The following is a 22,680-nucleotide window of genomic DNA, read 5'->3' as shown; positions in this document are numbered from 1 at the left end:
CCCAGGGTGGCAGGTCCCCCAGGAAACCTACCTGTGAGTACCTGTCATGATTGTTGTCCCCTTTGCCACGTGGGACCATGGGAGCTGCCCAGCCCCGCAGAGGTTTTCTCACCTTCAGGTGACAAATGCAAACCAGCATTGCACAGGGGGCACCGGCCTCACATTCCAGGGGTGTCCCAGCACTGGTGGGGAGACTGTTTTGGGGCCTAGGGGTGTGGAGGTGGCAGGGAGTGACATGGGGTGGGGAGGGTGTCAAAGCCTCCCTATCCCTGCTGGAGTGCATGTGGCTGGGGGGGGTTGGGCCCTGGGGAACACGGGCGCAGATGGCTGCGGACACGGTGCTGGGAACCCCTGCTGGGGGGAGCACAGCTCTGGGCAGCACGGCCGGGGGTGGCCATGGGACACCGGGCGAGCGCAGGGCCGCGGAGGCTGCGCGGCACAGTCGCAGCGGTGGCCCCGCGGCGCGGGGGAAGGCGGGCCGGCCGTGCGCACACGTGCTCTGCGCACGCGGCAGCGCCTCCCGCCGGCGGCGCGGCGAGCCCCGCACGCGGTCCGGCGCCGCGTGCGCCCGCCCCCGCCGCTTCCCGTGAGGCGGTGCGCGGCGCGGCGCGGGGCCGGCATGGCGGGGCGCAGCGGCGATCCGCACCGGCTGCGGCCGCCGGGGCGCGGCGGGGCCCGGCGGGATCTGACCACCGCCCACATCGAGTCCTTTAACTACGCCGTCAGCGAGGGCGTCTACCGCGCCGTGCAGGTTTGGGGGGGTGAAGCGGGGCGGGGGGGGGGTTGGCGGGGCCGGTTTCCGCCACCTCCCCGCGGTGTTTCATGCGGTGCCATTGCAGGATCTCTCCCCGGTGGAGTTCGTGCTGAAGGACAGCCGGGTGTCGCTGGCAGTGGCGGGGCTGTCCATCGCCCCCCCCGCCGTGCCGGCGGGGACGGTGTGCCAGGAGAGGAGGGTGTTCCCCGCCGAGTGCCGTGGCCTTCGCAGCACCTACCGCGGCCGGATCGCCGTAAGTGCCGCGCCCCCCCCCCCCCCCCGCGCCGCCGCCCCGCCCCCCGCGCCGCCGCGCCCCCCCCCCCCCCCCCGCGCCTGTGTGGAGCAGAGTCAGCTGAACCCCTCCCGCATTCTTCTGTGCGCTTTGGTTAAAAAGCTCGTCCTGCTTTCACTTGCCGTGGCGGGGTTTCTGAGAGGTCTGTCCCTCGTGGAATGTGGGATGTCGGTGAAGGATGAGCTCACCGTGCAAACTTCCCTTCAAACTGAGTTCGCCGCAGTCCCCGCCTCTGCTGCTCTCCTTTTCCACGGGACCACAGCTGCGTTATTTGCCTCGCTGTCAAACTTGCCTTTCAGTCAGCCAGCCAGCTCTGAAGACCTTGGACACAGATCTGTGTCATCCCAGAGAGCATGGTCCTTGCGGGTTCCTTCCAAAGCAGGACATCGTGTGATTCTATGAAATCTTGTTTCTGCAGGAATCCAGGTTTCAAAAGCAGTGTTGCTCCAGTACAGAATTCCGGAATTATAAATCCCTCTTGTTCACATCATATGTTCATCATATTTCTGAATGGCTCTTAAATTTGCCTAGAGAAGAAGCAGCATCCCCAGCAAATACTTTCCATTGCGCAGACATTGCTGTTTTCTGTTCAAATGGTGTAACTGTGTCTGAACTGTATGTTTGTATGAGGCACCAGGTGTGAGGGAATGCTTGCTTGCAGTTTCAACTTTTTTTATTTGTCCAAAGCATTACAACTAACAGTGATAAAAGCAACTCTAAGTGCACTATCTGATCAAAACATGAAAGTGGGGCAGCTGCAGATTCTTCACAGCTGTTTTCCCAGTGGCTCTTGGTTTTTCCTGAGCTAGAGATGCTTTTATTTTTCATACCTGAATTATTTCCCATCTTTTTTTCCAGCATTTGTTTGCTTAAGTATTTTTTGAACCCGTGTAAATGTTTGGAACAAAACATTCTTCTGTGCCTTGTGTGAGAAGGTGTTGCCTTGTGCTTGGGACAGGTTGGTTGGTGTCTCCCACTCCCTGCCCTTGCACAGCAGCATGTAATAATTCTGCTTCCACTGTGCTGCCTTTACACACGTACCCCTCCCTCAGATTCTTGCTGCAGTTCTCACTTCCTCAGGATGAGAAGTGAGCCCTGGTCTGCTGAGCAGCTGCTCCTACAGGAGCCACTTTGTACCTTTAGTCATTGATGAAGCTGGAGACCAAGAATCACAGAATGTTAGGGATTGGAAAGGACCTCGAAAGATCGTCTAGTCCAATCCCCCCACTGGAGCAGGAACGTCTAGATGAGGTTACACAGGAAGGCGTCCAGAGAAGGAGACTCCACAACCTCCCTGGGCAACCTGTTCCAGTGTTCCATCACCCTCACCGTGAAGAAGTTTCTTCTCGTATTTAAGTGGAACCTCCAGTGTTCCAGTTTGTACCCATTGCCCCTTGTCTTATCATTCGTTGTCACCGAGAAGAGCCTGGCTCCATCCTCGTGACACTCACCCTTTACATATTTATAAACATTAATGAGGTCTCCCCTCAGTCTCCTCCAAGCTAAAGAGCCCCAGCTCCCTCAGCCTTTCCTCATAAAGGGGATGCTCTACTCCCTTAATCGTCTTTGTGGCTCTGCACTGGACTCTCTCCAGCAGTTCCCTGTCCTTGAACTGAGGGGCCCAGAACTGGACACAATATTCCAGATGCGGTCTCACCAGGGCAGAGTAGAGGGGAAGGAGAAACTCTCTCGACCTGCTAACCATCCCCCTTCTAATACACACCAGGATGCCATTGGCCTTCTTGGCCACAAGGGCACAGTGCTGGCTCATGGTCATCCTGCTGTCCACCAGGACCCCCAGGTCCCTTTCCCCTACACTGCTCTCCAACAGGTCGGTCCCCAACTTATACTGGAACCTGGGGTTGTTCTTGCCCAGGTGCAAGACTCTACACTTGCCCTTGTTATGTTTCATTAAATTTTTCCCTGCCCAACTCTCCAGCCTGTCCAGGTCTCGCCAGATGGCAGCACAGCCTTGCGGTATGTCAGCCACCCCTCCCAGCTTGGTGTCATCAGCAAACTCGCTGACAGTGCACTCTATTCCCTCATCCAAGTCGTTATGAATATATTGAATAATACTGGTCCCAGTAACAACCCTTGAGGGACTCCACTAGATACAGGCCTCCAACTAGACTCTGTCCTATTGACCGCAACTCTCTGGCTTCTTTCCTTCAGCCAGTTTGCAGTCCACCTCACTACCCGATCATCCAGACCACACTGCCTCAGTTTAGCAGCGAGGATGCTGTGGGAGACTGTGTCAAATGCTTTACTGAAATCGAGATAGACCACATCCACTGCTTTGCCATTATCTATCCACCTCATTATGCCCTCATAAAAGGCTATGAGGCTGGTGAAGCATGACTTCGCCTTGGTGAAGCCATGTTGAGTCCCCCTAATGACCCCCTTATCCTTGATATGCCTTGAGATGGCACCAAGGATAAGGTGTTCCATCACCTTTCCAGGGATGGAGGTGAGGCGGAGCGATCTGTAGTTACCCGGGTCCTCTTTCTTGCTCTTTTTGAAGACTAGACTGACATTTGCTTTCCTCCAGTCCTCAGGCACCTCTCCTGTTTCCCAAGACTTGGCAAAGATGATGGAGAGTGGCCTAGCAATGACTTCAGCCAGCTCCCTCAGCACCCGCGGGTGCATCCCATCTGGACCCATGGATTTATGGATGTCCAGATTGCTTAATTGCTCCCTAACCCAGTCCTCATCAACCAAAGCAAACCCCTCCATTGTCCTGACTTCCTCTGGGGCCTCAGGGGTACAGGGCTCCTCAGGACAGCCTCCGGCAGAGTAGACAGAGACAAAGGGTATTCAATAATTCTGCCTTCTCTATATCTTCTGTCACCAGGGCACCCACCCCATTCATCAGTGGGCCTACATTGCCTCTGGTGTTAGTTTTATCTGCCATGTATTTGAAAAAGCTCTTTCTGTTGTTCTTGACCGTGCAGAGGTCTCGGTGTAAGGCAGTACCATGGATCTAGAAGGTCACAGTAACATATACCTCTCCTAGTAGTTCCTAAGACTCAATTTACTCTTTTAGCTGTTACCAGGTGTTGAACGGATGTCTTTGTGTTGCAATGCTGGTGTTTCTTTCCTGCATGGCAGCAGCTCTTTTAAAGCTGGTCATTTTGCATATAAAGTTGGGGTTGTTTGCTCCCACATTTTATCACCTTGTTTCTTACAGTCAGGGGTTCCTTCTGTAGACCCACTACCAGATCATGTTTTGTAAATAAATTATTTTCTTTCACACACACTTTTCCTTCTCGCTTTTTGGATCAGTCGCGAACATGGTAAGTGAAGAAGTCTTTCGAAAGGTCTGTGCAGGCTTGTAGTGTGAATGTCCTTGCATTGAGCAGTTTCTGTTTTCTTCAACTTTTTCATTTAGCTGTTTGTTAACTTCTGAGTTTTCCTTTCATATCCTGTGGCCGCCGTTTTTACTTAGGCTGCTCTGTTGAAGAGTCTGGAAGGCAAAGTAGACTCTACTAGCAGCTTGTTTACCTAGTTTTAGACTTGTATGATTTTATTCTGTAAACCCACATTGACTGTTTTCCATGGAGTAATCTTTATGCATGTATCTACTAGTTCTGCTTTTTATTATCATTATTACCATTTTGTAGTGATGATGATTTTGTTAGACAGATTGTGGTTATATTAAATGTACGGTTAATATAGCAGGAAAGATTAAAAGGGCAATTTAATGTGCTCACTGTTTGCGTTGTGTCATTTTAGGCTGATGTCAGCTGGTTGGTGAATGGCGTGCCCCAAGGGACTATTAAACAGCCCCTGGGGTATATTCCAATCATGGTGAAGTCCAAGTTGTGCAACCTCTATAATCTTTCTCCACAAGAGCTCATACAGCATCATGAGGAGGAAGAGGTAACAGGGATTTTGTGGGTCAGGAAAATCTGCATTTTACATGAGCAGTATCTCAGGCCAGCTTGTCTTTACAGAACTGGAGCATTTATATTTTGTTTCAAGTTTAACTTGTTATTTTCTCTGAATGTACCCTATTTATGGTGGCTCCATACAGCACCTTGAAAAGTTTGCAGTCACAGCTATCTTTGAATACAGGGATCTGTTTGGTGCTGATACCAAGAGTTCCAGTATACAACTTCTCAATTGCTAACCACCAGCTGAGGCTATGTAGCTGTGAGGTGCCTCTGTGGAGAGAAAAATTTGGAGAACAGGCACTGAAAGAGGTGTTTTCATTCTTGGTTGTCTCCTGCAGCTTTTTCCTCTTTTCCCCAGTAGTGTCAGCTGTGGGGATTTGAATACAGGTTTATTTAGTGCTGTATTTTGCACTCACAGAAAGAGTGAGCAAACTATGAAAGAAGAATATACAATGGCATACTATTGCTGTCCCCCTAGTGTCCCACTTGTACCTTCATTTGTAGTATGTTGAAGGCTGTTGAGACACTTTTTTGTCTAATGGCATACTGTTTAGGGAGCTATAAATGTATTTGTCTTAAGCTTGCATATCACTAGAAAGAGGTTTTCTGCACTGAAGAACCCTCTATGAACTCAAAATGAGAACTTCAAAGTATTTATTTGAAAAATAGTTATTGTGAGCTCTTCAGGGTCATTCAGCTGATCACACAGGGGTTTTACGTGTTGGGTTTTTTTTTTTTCTTCATTTAAATTGTGGAACATGCATCCCTTCCCTTGCACTGTATGTTACATTTAGACTTAATAATCACTGGCAAGGAGTGCAGCCTTCCAAAATGCAGTGCTGAAATGTATGTCTTGCTATGGGTTTCATAGTTAAAACGTTAAATACTTGTTAACATATAATACAGGCATTTTTGTCTTTTACTTAAAGTGCTGGCTTACTAATTTCTAAGCGCGTTATTTTTTTTTCCTTCTTCTGCCAGGAAATGGGAGGCTACTTTATAATCAATGGCTTAGAAAAAGTTGTTAGGATGCTGATTATGCCAAGGCGAAATATCCCTCTCGCAATGGCGAGACACAAATGGAAAAACAGAGGCCCTGGTTTCACAGAGTATGGTAAGGTGAACAGTTTCCTGCAGCATCCTTCTAGTAACTACTTGAGGACAAACAGGAGTGAACATCTATAGCTGACTTTTGGTAGTTTGTTTTGGTGTAGATCTTGTATAATGTTTATATTTTTTACTACATATAAAAATGAAGGGTCAGCACCACCAGAACGGTACAAGCGTGAGGCTGGTGCTGGCATCATGGGAGCTGCCTGAGCCGCCCGTGCTGAGTGAGGAGATTGTATTCCAGGCCTGGCAGTATGTCACCTTATGTTATGTGGAAGGTGTAACTAAAAACCCTACTTTCAGTACAAGTCAGTGTAAACTGCTGAACTTGTTTAGTTGAATTTGTTTATCCATACTTCATATTGGCAGATTGAATTTACATGAAGCAGATTAACTAGATTCTTGGCTGTCTTTGTCATGTATACTGAATAAAATGAGTTTAAAACTGGACAGAAAAGTTGCAGTTTTAAACTTTGATGTTATCAGCTGCTGATTTGACTGGACTGTGGTGCTTGAGCACACACTGTAATTCCACATTAATTCAGAAGCAGTGCCAGTTTAAACAGTCTCATTTGTTTTATTTTTCATTGACCTGCAGTGGATAGCACAGGACAGGACCAGGAAACACTGCTTCAGCAGTTACCACCCAAACACAGACATGTGAAAACTTGACCATTAGGAAGAGTACTTGTGTGTTGCTGTATCTTACAACCTAAGGTTACAGACAGAATAGTTGAGGCTTGGGGCTTTCCTTTTCTTAAAAACTGTATGCATCTTCCAAGCCTCTCAGCAAGTGTGCTGAGACATTTGTCCACTAAGAACTGCATTAAGCTGGTGTATTTATTTGAAGTGGGAGACTGATGCAAAAACTAGTGATCTGCTTCGTGTTGAGACAGGAAGTACTGAAGTTTCTCTCGTGAATTGCCTCAGACCTGCTTGGACACATTACAGCAATGCAGCCAGTTGGTTTTGTAGAGCTCATGTTGGTCTTTGCTTGTCTTAATTTTTGCAGGAGTAGTGATGCACTGCGTTAAGGATGAGCACACTGCAATAAACATGAACCTTCACTACCTGGAAAATGGTTGTGTCATGGTGAACTTCATTTTTCAGAAAGAGTTATTCTTCCTTCCCTTGGGATTTGCTGTGAAGGTAAACAACTAATGCTCATGCTTTCTGAATGAAATAATTACAGAAGTTTTGCTAAGCATTTTTATTTAAGTGATGAAAAGAAGCTTATTCCATATTTTCAGTATTTTCAGTCATCCTTATACTGGCTGAAGAACTAGTCCAAACTGAGCCTATGCCTGTAATGTAGCGCTTGACTGCAGCAGAGGACTTATGTGTAGAGTCAAGAGAAGGGGGGAGAGTTACTCAAGGGTTTCATTGGTTTTGCTATTGAATGCTCTGGATGTATAGCTCTTAGAGGCTGTAAGAGTTTGTCACCTAATGTGAAAGACATCGGGAATCTTTTTAAAATAGAATGTTACTTGAGTGTTCAGTGAGTGAACAACATTAATCATTAGCATCAGGTTGTCCCATCTAAAAATAAACCAGTGAACTGGCTTTTTTTTTTTAAGGAGAAAAATAAAATGTTGTTTCTGATTGGAACTGGAAGCAATGAACATCTGGAAGGATCTATTTGAGCACATTTGATGGTTGTAAACTTTGGATAGCAAGCTAAAGTTCTACTTGAGCCAAGACTTAAAATTCTGCTCTAAAATCACGCTTTCTCCAGTAGCAGAGCCCGAGTACTTCAGCCATGTATTTTACCTACAGCAGCTAAGTGTTGGAGCAGGTTGGAGGCCAGTGACACTACCTGATGGAAACATCGCATATATCAGCCTCAGTAAATTTGTATCTTCTTCTTTCAGCCTGCTGTATTCACATTGCTGTTGCACAATGCATTTCACTTTTTCTTCAACAGTTTCAACAAAAGCAGTTAGCAAAAGCAGCTGATTACCTGTTGGTTTAATATGCAAAGGAATTGTACTGACTTTCTGGTAGCTCATTAGATCTCAGGATAAGCAGGCCGTATTGTATGAAGTTCAAATTCTTCCATAAGTAGTCACTGTCTGTGGGTTTGCATCCCCTCTTGCCTCAGTCAGGCTTCTGTTCTGGCTGTAATTCTGGTTTCTTCTTGCTGTGTAATCATCCCAGTGCTCTCCTCTGTTGAACAAGAGGCAGGACGTGTGCTGGCTCCTTCCAAATTGTATATATCATGATTACCAAGCATTACATTGCCTCCCATAAATAAATCTTCCTCAGCGTCTTTTTCATGCAGCCTTCAATTTTTCCTGAACTTTTTGGAGCCTACTTAAATGTGATGAACAAATAATTCACTTAAAGATGAGGCACATTTGTCAGTAAATACAGAAGTAATTGGTGGACGACATATTTGCTTAACACCGACTTAAACAGCTAGAAAACCATTATAACACCAAGAGCTAAGAATATTGGATCTAAGTGTAAGCTTTAGTATATGAAGTGGTGAAACTAAAGTGAATTCGTTCTAATAGCCTTCATCAAAAGGCTAAATTGTCTTTTGGTTTGCATGAGCAGCTTGAGACAATGGTGAATTAAATTCATGTTTGTAAATGAGCTCATTCTGTAAATATATTAGTAAATCCTAAATTAGTAAATTCCTAAACAAGAGAAGCCCATTAATTTAAAGGGTGCAAGTTTGTTTTTTTCCAAGGGTCTCATTGGATTGGTAGTACTTGTGATCATCATCAGGGTATAAATATCCCCTGCGTTACTCTCTGGACACCTCAACCCCATAATATTTTTCAGTTTGCATGGTGGAAGGGTATTTCCAGAGTACTGAAAACCTAAATCAGTGGGGTGCCCTAGATCTTTTGCTGTATTTTATGGACAGATGTTGCTATGACTTTGTTTTTCTGATCTCATACACTTCTGTATTTCAGGCATTAGTGAATTTCCCAGACTACCAGATTTTTGAAGAGCTGGTCAAAGGAAAGGAAGGTGATACCTTTTACGTGAACTGCGTTACTGAGATGATGAGAGCGGTAGTGGATGCAGGCTGTTTGACACAGGAAAATGTCCTTGAATACCTGGGAAAGAGCTTCAGAATAAAACTTAACCTTCCTGAGTGGTACAGCAATGAACAGGCTGCAGATTTCATTTTGAAGTATGTATGTATACATGTAAGACTGTGTGATTCAGTGTAATTGTGTTGGAATTATGGGCAGAGTTAAGAGTACTGGGCACATTACATCACACTTTGTTATGTTTTTCACATGCATTTATGAAAAGATAGCCAGTGTCTAGTTTTTGATGGGACCCTAGGATATTATGATAATCGGTATTTGTGGTGTTGAGGAATATGTATTTTAATGGGTTGACACAAGTATCCCCATAACGGTTTCAGGAGAGGGTATTAGTTGTTATTTAGATGTGATTTTCTGACATATTTGCTAAATATTAAAGATTAAGAAAGAGAAGGTTAAAGTTAGGTCTATGACTGCTCAAGGTTCTATTTGTTGAGCAGAAATACCGCAGTTTTTGGCACTTTATCAGTTCCACACAGTTGGTGGCGACTATGATGGGAATTACATTTATCTTCTAAAATGGTAGAAACTAGATGTTTTTAAATATTTTTTATTCCATGGAATAAGTTAGAAAGGAATGGAAGAGCTGGCTTTGAGACTGTCAGTGTGACAGGCATCCATCTAAATAATTTCTTTTGCTAGTAAAGTATGTGTTTGCTATTTGAGAGGTTTTTTTAGCACATGAAAAGGATCCTTTGGGATGCCCAAGTCTTTGAGTACTTGTAAATAACGGGTGGTCTGGCTGGAAACACAAAAGACGGGTGCCTCAGAGAGGCACTTGAAAGTCCACAGACCAGCTGGAAGCACAGAACCTTGTACTGAGAAGTGTGAATGGATAATTTCAAGTTGGAATTACTCTGATTTGCTTGTTTCTAAATATTCTGGTGGGCGATTTGTTTGTTTGGTTTCCTCTGTTATGTTCTGTACACCTTATTTGCCTCAACTGAGGAGACAGAGGAGGAGGAACAGTGAAAACATTAATTGGGACATACCCTGTATGTAAGAGTGCTGGAACTGTAATTTTTCTGGACAGAACTTGCCTTCAGAGTTTTGTCTTGCTTTGCAGTGAAGTTGTGAAGCTTCAATAGAGTGCATTGTAGAGCAGAAGTGAAAAGCTGGAAATACCCTTGAGTGCTGATGGAGGTGTTTGTGCTCCTGTCCTGGAGACGGAGTGATCTCAAGTCTCTTCGAAAGCAGTTGATCAGCTTTAGTGGAAATTAGGCGTGGCTTTCCTTTTTATTGTTCTAGAGCGTTGTTCAGCCCACAGTTTTCCACATGTGTGTTGGTAGCAGTGGAGATTTAGACTTTCTGTGGCAGGACACTGATAGTGTTAACACAAGTGTTTCGTGGTTTGCTGCTAGCTTCCAGCTCAGATTTTGGGTGAGGTGCATGTATGTGGATATATGTGTGTATATGATTGGAGTCATACCTACTGTAAAATAACATGCAAAGCTCGTCTGTTGACTGGTCCTGACTAAAATATCTGTTTACCTAAACTGTATACTTATAAGGACATCTAACATGGGAGTGTGTAAAATCAATCTTTCACAGGGTTCACCTTAATCTAATCAAACAGGTATATCCTTGTGCTGATTTTGGCTGGGGTAGGGTTAATTTTCTTCATAGTAGCTGGTATGGGGCTGTTTGGAATTTGTGCTGAAAACAGTGCTGATAATAGAGATGTTTTTGTTATTGCTGAGCAGGGCTCACACAGAGTCAAGGACTTTTCTGCTCCTCACACCACCCCACCAGCGAATGGGCTGTGGGTGCACAAGGAGCTGGGAGGAGACACAGCCGGGACAGCTGACCCCAACTGACCAAAGGGATATTCCAGACCATAGGATGTCATGCTCAGCTTATAAAGCTTGGGGAAGAAGGAGGAAGGGGGGGATGTCTGGATTGATGGCGTTTGTCTTCACAAGTAACAATTACGTGTGTTAGAACCCTGCTTTCCTGAAGATGGCTTAACACCTGCCTGTCCATGGGAAGCAGTAAATGAATTCCTTGTTTTGTTTTGCTTGTGTGCACAGCTTTTGCTTTACCACATCTTTATCTCAGCCCACAAGTTTTCTCACTTTTACCCTTCCAATTCTCTCTTCCATCCCACCAAGGAGGGGTGAGTGAGCAGCTGTGTGGTGCTGAGTTGCTGGCTGGGGTTAAACCACCACAGTCCTTAACAAAACTAGCCCCTTAAGAAGACAAGTTGATTGTTTTTTCAGCTCAGCCTCTGGATTTTTTTAATTATTTGTTGGAATTATCATGTAATACTAAGGGCAGCTGGAAAAGCTTGTGCCTTGTCAGGCTTTTTAGCCAAAAAAATTGGTTTGCGATTATATGGGAGAAACTTTAAGAAAAGCTAGCATGAAAAGATGGTGTTATTTGTCCACCTTCTTTCTCTTCCTCCAGCAAGTGTATCTGCATCCACCTGACAAACAGAACTGAGAAGTTCTACCTGCTCTGTATGATGACCCGCAAGCTGTATGCTTTTGCCAAAGGGGAGTGCATGGAGGATAATCCAGACAGCCTGATGAATCAAGAAGTGCTTACCCCAGGACAGCTTTTCCTTATGTTCTTAAAGGTAAAGTCTTAAGGGGTTTAAGCCTGTGAGTGTAGTGGTCATCCAGTCCAGACCCGACAGTGACCATGGGGATGAAAGAAGAGCAGGAGCCAGGCTGAAGAGTGGGGAGCCTGGATATGCTATGAAGGCTGAGAGAGTGCTGGATGTAGTGTAACCAGGCAGTGTAGTTGAGGAAGGCTTGGCTATCTCAGTATAGTGTACTAAATGTGTTGCAGAAAAGCCTGTACAAAACCTGGAATAGAGCATTTCATAGGCTTCCAGAGAAAATGGAAGTGCCCCAATGAGGATGGGAATCTGAGGAAGGAGGAATACCGATCCTTCTGAAGTTCGAAGCGGGTTTTGAAGCAGCATACCTCTGTTGGATCAATTGATACGGGAGTGGTAAATATCTGCCTTGCAATGTTGCTGCTGTTTCACATGGCAAGTGTACAAGAAAATAACTGCCCTCTCCATCTTCCAAAAGTGAAGATTCATGATGTCGTAATCACTCTCCCATCTTTAAATTCCTTTACGGATCAGGAAGTTCATAGCACGCTTCTGACTTAAGCAGTTAATTTATTACTAGTGAGGAAAAAAATGCAGTTTCCTAATCTATTCAAATTCAGTATGAATTCCATTTATTTCTGGGGATTCCTCATTTTAGGATGCTGGGAGGAAATTATTCCCGTTCAGAATCTTGACTATCCCATTAAAATCATTGTGGAATAGTAGTTCCTATCCACAAGTAAAGATACTGCCCTGAGTTACTGGATAACTATTTTTTAGCCTTTCTTTTCCATTTTAGCCAAAATTTTCTTTAGCATTGTTTTGTTGAAAGACTACTAAAGCCTCTCTACTACTTGAGTGGTTTCAGTACATTTAGAAATAAAGTAAAAAGTGAGTTCTGTGAAGCATTTTAGTGTTATATGGAACTGCCACCAGGAATCAGAAAAGGTTGCTTTCCTGCCTGGCCATGTCAGATCAGCAGGGAAGTGAGTTAACAGTGCCTTTTTTTGAATGCAAAGATCCCAAATAGACTAGAGTATACAGTAGACACAGTGTGGCTGCACACAATGGATTTTTACTAAGAGTTCAAAGTGTTGTTGGGTATCTTATGTCCTTTTCTATGTTTTTGTGTAGTATCTTAAGATCAGAGCAGTGATAAAATTACAGTTATAATGAAAATCCAGTCCACTATCTCAGATTGTCTCAACAACATTTAAATAACGTGTGTCCATGGCCTTCCAAGTTCTGGTATCTAAACTTAACTTCATAATGTGGCTTTATTTTGTCACTGTATTTAGCAGGCTAATCAGTGGATTTATTCTTGTGGTCACATTATAGGTACAATTTCAGCTTTGGGTTTTGTTTGTTCTTTATGAAGTTCTGTTGTACTTCATTTGCCAGACTCCTCACCAGTCTGGGTGGAAGTGATTACTAAGCTGTTGAATCGGTATTTTCCTCGCAGGTCTGTGTTGACGTGATACTGTCAGTGTTTTGATAAAATGAAGTCAGTGTGGGAAATATGGCTGGAAAACTGTCAGTTCACTAAAAGCTGTTTGATTTCAGAGGATTTCTGTAGCACATGCAACTGATGTGAATTTCTAATTTGAGGCCCTATTTTCCTGTTTTAAATTTAAATCTCTTGCTTTTAAACCGTAGGAGAGGCTTGAAAGCTGGTTGCAATCTGTTAAGTTCGTTTTGGAGAAAAGAGCCGAAAAGGCAGATATCAGCATAAATGCAGACAGCTTGGTGAAGGCATTCAGCCTGGCAACAGACCTTACCAAGCCATTTGAATATCTTCTTGCAACTGGTAACCTGCGATCTAAAACTGGTAAATTTTCAGGCTCATGAAGCCTTTTTTTTTTCCTGCTAAACAGAATGAGAAATAACATGAAACTGAGCTCTTAGCTGAAAACAACTGCTTGTATGCAGACATTGTACACTGTAATTGAATTAATGAAAGTGGTTTGAGGAAAGGGATAATTGAGGAAAAAGTCACAGAATTTCAGTAAAAAGTACCAGCTGCAAATCCCCAAGTCACTTCACTGAGAATGACTTTCATATGTTTCTAAAAGGAGTTTGATTTTAAGCAATATTTTGGAATTTAAAGTGTCTATGCCTCTTACAGGTCACCAAGTTGCCTATGCACATGCAACAGCACATTTGCCTTCTGTTGTTGAGATCCTGTGTGAGCATCTTCAGGGCTTGTCAGTGGGAAAAATAAGAAACTGCCTTGTAACATCATCCTTTATTTGTTAAAGCTGGATGACATCCTGACATAAGTCTCCATTTTGTTCCCAAGGCCTGGGCATGTTACAGGACAGTGGTCTGTGTGTGGTGGGAGACAAGCTGAATTTCATTCGCTACCTTTCCCACTTTCGCTGCATACATAGAGGAGCAGCATTTTCCCAGATGAGAACAACAACTGTCCGCAAGCTGCTACCTGAATCCTGGGGATTCCTGTGCCCTGTGGACACCCCAGATGGAGAACCCTGCGGCCTGATGAACCACATGACAGCTGTGTGTGAAATAGTGACAGAGATGGTGCCCATGACAGACATTCCACCTTTGTTATGTTCCTTAGGTATGTTTTACTGGCTAGTTAACTTAATGAAGCAATTCCTTTTACCTTTCTGCCCTGCAAACCCATATCTGGGAAAGGTTCTCCAGATACCATCACTGCACACTGTTGAGAAGGTAAAATCAAGTTAAACTTGTACTTACTGTGCTTCTGTGTAGTGTTAAGCAGCATGTTGCTTATACAGGCTTGTCAACCTTTTGGAGAGTGTGAAGTTCCATATAAATGTCTTTTAGCTGTGTGCTCTAGAGTGAAGATGTTCAGTTAAGCAAAAGAAATTGCACAGTACAGGCTCTAAGAAATTGGACCAAGCAGTGACCTTCTAATGCTGCTGGTGACTTCAATTAAACTGCAGCTCACTTGTGATTACAACAATAATCACAGAATGTTATGGATTGGAAGGGATCTCTCAAGATCATCTAGTCTAACCCCCCTGCCAGAGCAGGAACACCTGATCAGGTTACACAGGAAGGCGTCCAGGTGGGTTTTGAATGTCTCCAGAGAAGGAGACTCCACAACCCCCCTGGGCAGCCTGTTTCAGTGCCCTGTCACCCTCACCGTGAAGAAGTTTCTTCTCATATTTAAGTGGCACCTCCTGTGTTCCAGTTTGCACCCACTGCCCCTTGTCTTATCATTGATTGTCACTGAGAAGAGCCTGGCTCCATCCTCCTGATGATAAAAATGGAAATCCTTATATCAATGCGAAAAATGGGGAGGGGAATGGCATTCTTAGTTGTGCAGGTTTTATATTTTCCAGTAAGTAATCTACACCTTTGCCTGTAGGCCTGAATTTTTTGATGTCTCAGAAAGCTTTTTGGTGTGGATTGAGGCTTTCTTCAGAAATAACTGATGTATTTTGTATGCTTTTTTGGCTGTTCCTTCAACCAACCCCCTCTTCTCACAGGTGTCACCCCCATTAATGTGACTCCAAGCAAGCCTTACACCGAGTGCTACAGAGTTCTGTTGGATGGCTCCGTGGTGGGCTGGGTAGAGTGGGACCTGGCTCCTGAGATCGCAGAAACCCTCCGCCGTTTCAAGGTTGCTTTCTTTAAAATGCTCCTTAGCTAAACATCCTCAATATGCAGTGGTCAAAAATATGCATGTTTGGAACTTTCTTCCTTTTTTTTTTTTAATCTGACCCAGTAAATTGTCTGTGGCTGTACGTTAGTATTGGAGTACACTTTCCTGTTTTTCTTGTTTATATCCGTGTATTGGGTCTGTTGGTTTAGGAAGTCATCATTGTTAAAAGAACTTTTTTTCTTGAAAAAGGTAAGATAGATATATTCTGTCCTTTTCTTGGTTGAGATTTTTCTAGAAGTATTTTAAAAATATATTCTCCACCATTTTGTATTAGTAAGTACACATGTGTTTGGCATTTTCATTGTCTAGACTGTTGGATGCAGGTTTGTGTTTCTAAATTGGTATTTCTTTGCACAAACAGGTAACACAAGAGAAGAGATTTCCTGCACGGGCAGAAGTTGTCCTTATCCCAATGACAGGAAAACCCAGCCTGTATCCTGGGTTGTTCATTTTTACTACCCCTTGCCGGATGGTGCGGCCTGTCAGAAACCTGTTCTATGGAAGGAAAGAATGGATTGGTACGCTGGAACAGGTGGGGTTTGCATCTTTCCTTTATAAAGTGCTGGCTATTACAGAGGTACCCAAGCATCAAAAACAGTGCTTTGGAAAATACTTGTGAAAGGATCTGAGGATAGGACATAGGGGTGGCTTGTGCTGAAGAGCTAGAATAAGTGGCAAAAGGACTTTCTACTTGTTTCTGTGGTGAACGGACTGTAGGGATCTTTTTGAGATATTGAAATCTGCTCTCACTATTAACTTAGTGAAGCTTTTGAGGCGAGTCCTGTGTGTACTGTCTCGTGTTCCATTGTGTTCTCCAGATTGCCCACGGGCAGCAAAGAAGTGGATTGCCAGGGAACTTGATCATTTAGAAAAATTAAAATGGGAGACAGGAAGGAGGACGTGTTACTGCAGTTTTGTATTTCCAGACTTGCTTTCCTTGCAGTTGGTCTGTGATTGTGATAGGTAGTTTAACAGCTGTCTGTTCTTTTTCTTCTCTGCTAATACAGTAAGGTACAGACAACCACCACAGCTAAAACTGAAATGGATAAGAAGACATTGGAGGTGGCTTGTTTTGCTTCCTTCCCTTTGAAAGAAGGGAGCAAACGAGAATTGTCCAATTTGATGCTTGCAGGTGTTCATGAATGTGGCCTCACTGGAGTCAGAGGTGGTGCCTGGAATGACCACTCACCAGGAACTCTTCCCTCACAGCATTCTCAGTGTGGTGGCCAACCTCATCCCCTTCTCTGACCACAACCAAAGTCCACGAAACATGTACCAGTGCCAGATGGGTAAGTGCTGTAGTACCTAATGCTGCAAGGGAGAGGGGAAAAAAATCTCTCACATGTGTATTCCAGTGTGTCTTCCCACATTCCCAAGTAAGAGCTCTTCCCAGACATTGTTTCAACATTGAGGTTGATTAACAGCCATTCTTTAAATGGCAAAGTAAATGAAGTCAAGTTTATCATCCTGGCTGCCTTCCAGTGGGCAGTTCTAGGTTGTTGCAGCCATATTGCCTTCCTTCAGCCTTTAGTAAGTTTTGTTTGGCTTTTTCTTAATTTGGTGGTGTTGATCATATAGACAAGTGAAGTGCGCTGCACCAGCTGTTTGTAATGTTAGTGTCTGACAGCTGTGCTGCCAACAGTGCCCTCATCCCCACAACCGACAGAGGTTAACCTGCTTCTGACTGGTAGCTATGGGAGATGCTCTGCGGTAGTTAGTGTGAGGTTTCTTTGCCACCTGTTTTCAGTGAGTGACTGCTGTCTTAACGCTGCAGCTGTTGAGAGGACACTTGCTAGGCACCTGTTGCAAGATAGTAATACAGCACTGTGACAGCAGGTTTGGCTTTTTTTAATGACAACTATTTAACAAAGATTTAAAGTGATTTATTTAGTTGTCTGAAAGAAGTTGGAATGGAGTATGTACATGAGGTTTCAATCAGCGGAGGTGTAAGTGATAGGCGAGAACCTTACATTAAATAAAAGCAGGCTAAGAGAAAGTGTGCGGGTAGGGACTTGAAGAGCACAAGTCTCTTTACCTCAATAACATCACTAGGATATTATACAGGGTGTTTCAAAAAGATGGACCAAATTTCAAAGAAATTGGAATTGAAATTGGGTCCATCTTTTTGAAACACCCTGTATTTCTGACAATCAGAAAACATGAGAAAGGTGACCTTAAAATGCTACCACTTTTTCATACTTTTCTGAAAGTACAAATGTGACTGTGTTCAAAGCTTGTTCGTCTTGCCAATATATTTAGACTGCAGAAGCAAGTGCTTTTTGGCCTCACTATGGGAAATTCTGGGGAGGGAAAAAAAAACAAACAAAAAAACCAAACCAGAATAAAAAAAACCCCACACTATACCAGCCTTATTGGATAGCTTGAAATTGCAGAAAAGACACAAAATTACAAATAGTCCTTATGAAGTACTATGAAAGGAATTGAGTGTTTGTGGTTCATAGAAACTTTTGTAGAATTATTAAATTCCAAGGGTTTTAAGATTGATAATCCCTCTAAATTGTAAGTATTTCCAGCTTTCTTCTTAACAAGATAAATGAGGATGAAACACAGATTAACTTTGAATTGATTCTGAATAAATCCAACTTTTTTTCTTTATAGGAAAGCAAACCATGGGGTTCCCAGTTTATAACTACAAGGATCGCTCAGATAACAAGCTGTACCACCTTCATACTCCCCAGAGCCCTCTGGTGCGGCCCAGCATGTATGACTATTATGGTATGGACAGCTATCCAGTTGGCACCAATTCGATTGTGGCTGTCATCTCCTACAGTGGCTATGACATGGAAGATGCAATGGTAAGCCACCAAAAGGAGGAATCCTGCTGTCCTGTAAGGGAATTTGGTGTGGGGGATTGAGAAGAAGGGTGGTACCTAGCTGAGAAGAGCCCATTTTCTGCTAGTCCACAGACTCTGCTAGGGCAGTTATAGGGGTACAGCAGTTACATGTTGTTACCACAGGTAATGCTGGAGGAACTGAGCTTAACTCTGGAGGTACTGAGCATAAAGCAGAGCTCCCTTGCACAAGGCAGTGGGCTTTCAGCATTGAAAAACACTGGGGTTGCAGGAGGTTTGGACCTTTTAGAATGTGGGAGGCTTCATTTAGGAAGGCAATGTTAGAAGTTAAGCATCAGATTGGAATGGAAGCGCTTTCTTTGTTGAAGTTATTGGCAAGTCTTTAACAGGCCTTCATTTGTTCTTTATAGATTGTCAACAAGTCTTCCTGGCAGAGAGGGTTTGCCTATGGAAGTGTTATCAAGATGGAGAGCATTGACCTTTCCCTTAAAGCCAGCAGGGCAGGTGACAATTTGGTATTTGGCATCAGGCCTGGTGATCCGAATATTACGGCGAAGTTGGATGCTGACGGACTGCCTTTTGTTGGCTCTATTCTACAGCCTGGGGACCCCTTCTACAGCTTTATGAACCTCAACACAGGGGAAACGTTCACTGTCTACTATCCGTAAGTTCAGCTTGTCCCTCTTGTCTCCACACACCCAGTGGTGAGCACTCTGAGATCAGTTAGCCTAGGAGGAGCTCCAGTATCTTTTCCTCCAGATGTTGTCTTTTCTCCTCCCGTGATAGTGTCCATGTCTTGACAGAGAGCATGAAGTTCACATTGTAGGTGACTCCCATGCACATATCATGGTTTTTCTCAAAGCCAGTGTATGCTGCAGAGCCTGACTTACCCCAGGAGGAGAATCTCAGGCCAGTAACAAGAAAGAGCTTGCAGAAATGTTTTGCCGTCTCCCAAGAATTGTTCCTCTGCCCATCCACTGCCCACGTTTTCTGTAGTTTTTTGTTAATTGACTTGCATAACGTGTTCTGTCTAAAAATCCCAAAGAAACTAAAACAAAGTGTGTGGTCCCAGAGACTTGCCAGAAAACCTTGTAAGCAAAGTTATTACAGGATTAGAGATTCAAAGAGCATTTTTGTTAACATTGCAGCTTCCAAACTGCTAGAACATAAAAACGTGTCAACTACACCCCTCCTTCCCCCTGGCATATTTCGAGGATAAGTTTTGTAAGATTTTTGAACTTCAGTTGAAAAAGAAAAGGCTTGCTGAGGCTTCCATTAAAATCCTCTTATTTCATGAAAGGGAAGCAAAAACATTGACAGAACCTGATGACATTTATATGCATCCTGCACTTCCAGTTGTCTGTACAACTTCAGGCCTTACCTGTGTCTCTCTACATCATTGACATAGCGAGTATAGTCCTGTGTAGTTATTCACATTGTGGTTTGTGAAGCACTTGGGTAACAGTAACCAGCATTACTGGGGAACCTATTTATTACTCTACAACGGATGGTGCCTTAGGTGCACTGGGAGAGTGCTGTGGACTCATAGAATTAGTCATTCTGGTTGTAGAGCAGGAGTAAGAGATTCGGCATGTGGTAGTGAAGATCTGTCAGATCACCCTTGTCCTTGCAGTTGTGGAGCCCTCTTTGGCCCTCCCACCCTGTGCTCCTGCTCCCCAGCTCTCTCATGCCAGCTTGGCCTTCGTTTAGGTTCCTTATCCAGAGAGACATTTTACCTCTCTCCCATTCAGCTTTTGTTTATTCTTGATCCAAATCAGGTAATTATTTAATTTCCTACAGAGCAATGAGGTTCCCAGCTCTCAGTGTTGGCTCCTGCCCCGTTTGCCCCAGAGACCCAGGACCCTTCTGAGGGAATTCTACCTACTGTCCTAAGCGCTGCATGCACTGCTAGATCTTATGCATGGCTTGGAAGAGCCGGGAGGACAGAGGCTTTAACTTCAAAGTTTGAACAAGCTTAGAAGAGGCTTATGAAGCACACACTGTGCTTTCCCTTTCTGGTCTGAGCTTTCCTCTCTGCTTTGCACTAAACCTAATTCTTTATTTTGGTATCCCACCAAGATGGTGTGAATTTTTGGGGGTAGTGAGAAAGACTGCTACCTTAAAGCAAATGGCACTGGGATACAGTTTGTCAGATAAAGTGTGGTATAGATGAAGCAGGTTTAAATTATCTTTATTTTAAACCATGGGTGGCACATTACCTGATCACCTGAAAGTTGTAGCTGTGCTTCTATATTAGAAAAAGCAAATGAATGGTACTTGTGTGATGCCATTTTAATGCTTGCTTGCCCTAACTCTTGTGCAGTCTGGTTTCCCTCACTACTGAATGATATTTTTCCAAGAACAGTGTCATTCTCCAGCTGTCCCAAGGTGTTTCATGAGACTTAGGAAGTGGTTTGGTTTTTTCCTTTGTTTCCCTTTCCTAGCTAAAAATCATTAGCACACCTAATGCCTTTGCTGTGATTGTTTTTCCACTTACACAGGAATAAGGAAGTTGGTATTGTTGACAACGTCAGGTTATGCAGCAATGACCGTGGCACTGGGAAATTCAAGAAGGCTTGCATCACTGTGAGGGTTCCCCGAAATCCAACTGTCGGAGACAAATTTGCCAGCCGTCATGGACAGAAAGGCATCCTAAGCCAGCTCTGGCCAGTTGAGGATATGCCATTCACAGAGAATGGGATGGTTCCAGACATACTCTTCAACCCTCACGGCTTTCCCTCCCGTATGACCATTGGGATGTTAATCGAGAGCATGGCGGGGAAGTCGGCTGCGCTGCATGGTGTCTCCTATGACGCCACTCCCTTCACCTTCACGGAGAAGAACTCCGCTTTGAAATACTTTGGTGAGACTTTGGTAAGTGCGGGTTATAACTTCTTTGGGACAGAAAAGATGTACAGTGGCATCAGCGGCCTGGAGCTGGAGGCGGAGATCTTTGTGGGAGTGGTGTATTATCAGCGCTTGCGCCACATGGTCTCAGACAAGTTCCAGGTGAGGACAACAGGGCCTCGAGACTCGGTCACCAACCAGCCCATCAAGGGGAGGAATGTGGAAGGTGGGATTCGCTTCGGTGAGATGGAGCGTGACGCTTTGCTGGCTCATGGCACGTCGTTCTTGCTGCAAGACCGCCTGTTCAATTGCTCCGATGGCTCCGTAGCTTATGTCTGCATGAGCTGTGGCAGTATGACATCTCCTGTGCTGGAGAAACCGCTGCACTCCTCCGCTGTGACAAGCAACAGGAGATACTCCTGCTCTGTCTGCAGTGAGGTGGACAAGATCGAGGTTGTCCCTGTGCCCCATGTCTTCCGTTACTTTGTGGCAGAGCTGGCAGCCATGAACATAAAAACAAAGCTGAACGTGGAGTAGCTCTGTCCTTGGGCATGGCGATGCTGCTGCTGGGAGGGAGGAAGCACATGTTGGTTCTGCCTTTGCCCCCAGCAGGTTTCAAGTGTTAAGTCAGTTCTCGAGTTCTTCAAAAGTTTGCAAGATTAATTAGATGTTCATATTGAGACAGGACAGTTGCCAAACTGTACGGTGAGGAAATGCGGCTCTGTTGAAGTTTGTTTGCACTTCCTAAAGGATCACTAGTTATTGAGATGTGATGTATGGAAATCAAGCAACATCACTGCTCCCATGGGGCTGCAGGGTTGAGAGCAGTGGGGATTCTTCATTCTGCAAGTGCTGGCTGTGGCTGCAAAGATGAAGAGGTCATAAAACAGCATGAAGTCAATGCTGGAAATGACAAAAAAAATTTTTTTTTAAGAAAAATCCTGGCAAAACATATGCCTTAATGATGGGTACATGTTAAAGTGATTGGACACCTTTGTTTTATTTCAATACATATTCCTTGAAACTTATGAAGAAGAAGGCACAAAGTTCTAATTGCAAGAGACCAAGGGGACTGAGCCGGGCCTGTCCTGGGAGCGCCTAGTGCTCTCATCCCACAGCGGTGGGGTTTTTTGGTGCGTTTGGCTGAAGCAGCAGCAACCAGCGGGCGTTGCAGCCCGGGCCCCGGCCTGCGCTCGGCTTCCTGGAGCGCCATAAAGCGCGGACGTCGTGGTGGGGAGCTCGCCGTGTCCCGGTCACTGCACACGCCCGGTTCCCTGCAGCAGAACCACCCCCGCTCGGTGGATGTTCGCCCCTCCCGCGGCGGCCCGGGCAGCGCTCCCACCTGCACCCGCCTTTGTCCTGGCTGCCGGGCTGGTGTCTGGTTGGGCCAGGCAGCAGCCTTATGCTTCTTGTTAAGAGTTCTTTTGTACGTTTCTACATTACCTGTCTCCAGAGCTGTGCTGAGCGCGGGGGGGCTCTGGCAGGGGCCGGCGGGGGCGGCTCTCCCAGGGCTTGGTGGGAGGCGGCAGGCGGGAGGCGGTGGGGCTGGCCCCCGTGGGCGACGCGAAGGGATGCCGCACGCCCGGCGGTTCTCGCCCTCTCCGCACCAGTCGCAGCACCTCGGCGAAGGAGGGGGCAGGTGGCGGCGGGACCGGTGGCGGCTCCATGGCGCGGCCGGGGCGGGA

General features: G+C 45.0%; 2 protein-coding genes across 2 annotated transcripts; one reads left to right on the top strand and one right to left on the bottom strand.

Annotated features, from left to right (window-relative positions):
* Positions 1-619: 619 nt before the first annotated feature.
* POLR1B (RNA polymerase I subunit B) lies at positions 620-21,532 on the top strand. The gene is made up of 15 exons (XM_065631635.1): positions 620-751; positions 840-1,007; positions 4,779-4,925; positions 5,921-6,053; positions 7,062-7,198; positions 8,974-9,197; positions 11,524-11,695; positions 13,337-13,508; positions 13,980-14,261; positions 15,160-15,293; positions 15,697-15,867; positions 16,468-16,624; positions 17,955-18,151; positions 18,559-18,812; positions 20,650-21,532. Exons 1-15 carry the CDS (start codon positions 620-622, stop codon positions 21,530-21,532), a joined length of 3,363 nt encoding a protein of 1,120 aa, XP_065487707.1.
* On the bottom strand, positions 20,323-22,673 carry C3H6orf226 (chromosome 3 C6orf226 homolog). The gene is made up of 2 exons (XM_065631636.1): positions 22,439-22,673; positions 20,323-21,857 (listed from the first exon to the last, which is right to left on the bottom strand). The coding sequence occupies exons 1-2, from the start codon at positions 22,660-22,662 to the stop codon at positions 21,779-21,781; spliced, it is 303 nt and encodes a 100-aa protein (XP_065487708.1). The 5' UTR covers positions 22,663-22,673; the 3' UTR covers positions 20,323-21,778.
* Positions 22,674-22,680: the final 7 nt, after the last annotated feature.

This window comes from Caloenas nicobarica, chromosome 3, assembly GCF_036013445.1.
Source record: "Caloenas nicobarica isolate bCalNic1 chromosome 3, bCalNic1.hap1, whole genome shotgun sequence".
NCBI classification, from domain to species: domain Eukaryota; kingdom Metazoa; phylum Chordata; class Aves; order Columbiformes; family Columbidae; genus Caloenas; species Caloenas nicobarica.
The sequence above is the reverse complement of the archived record's forward strand: the minus strand, read 5'-3'. Positions and strand labels throughout refer to the sequence as shown.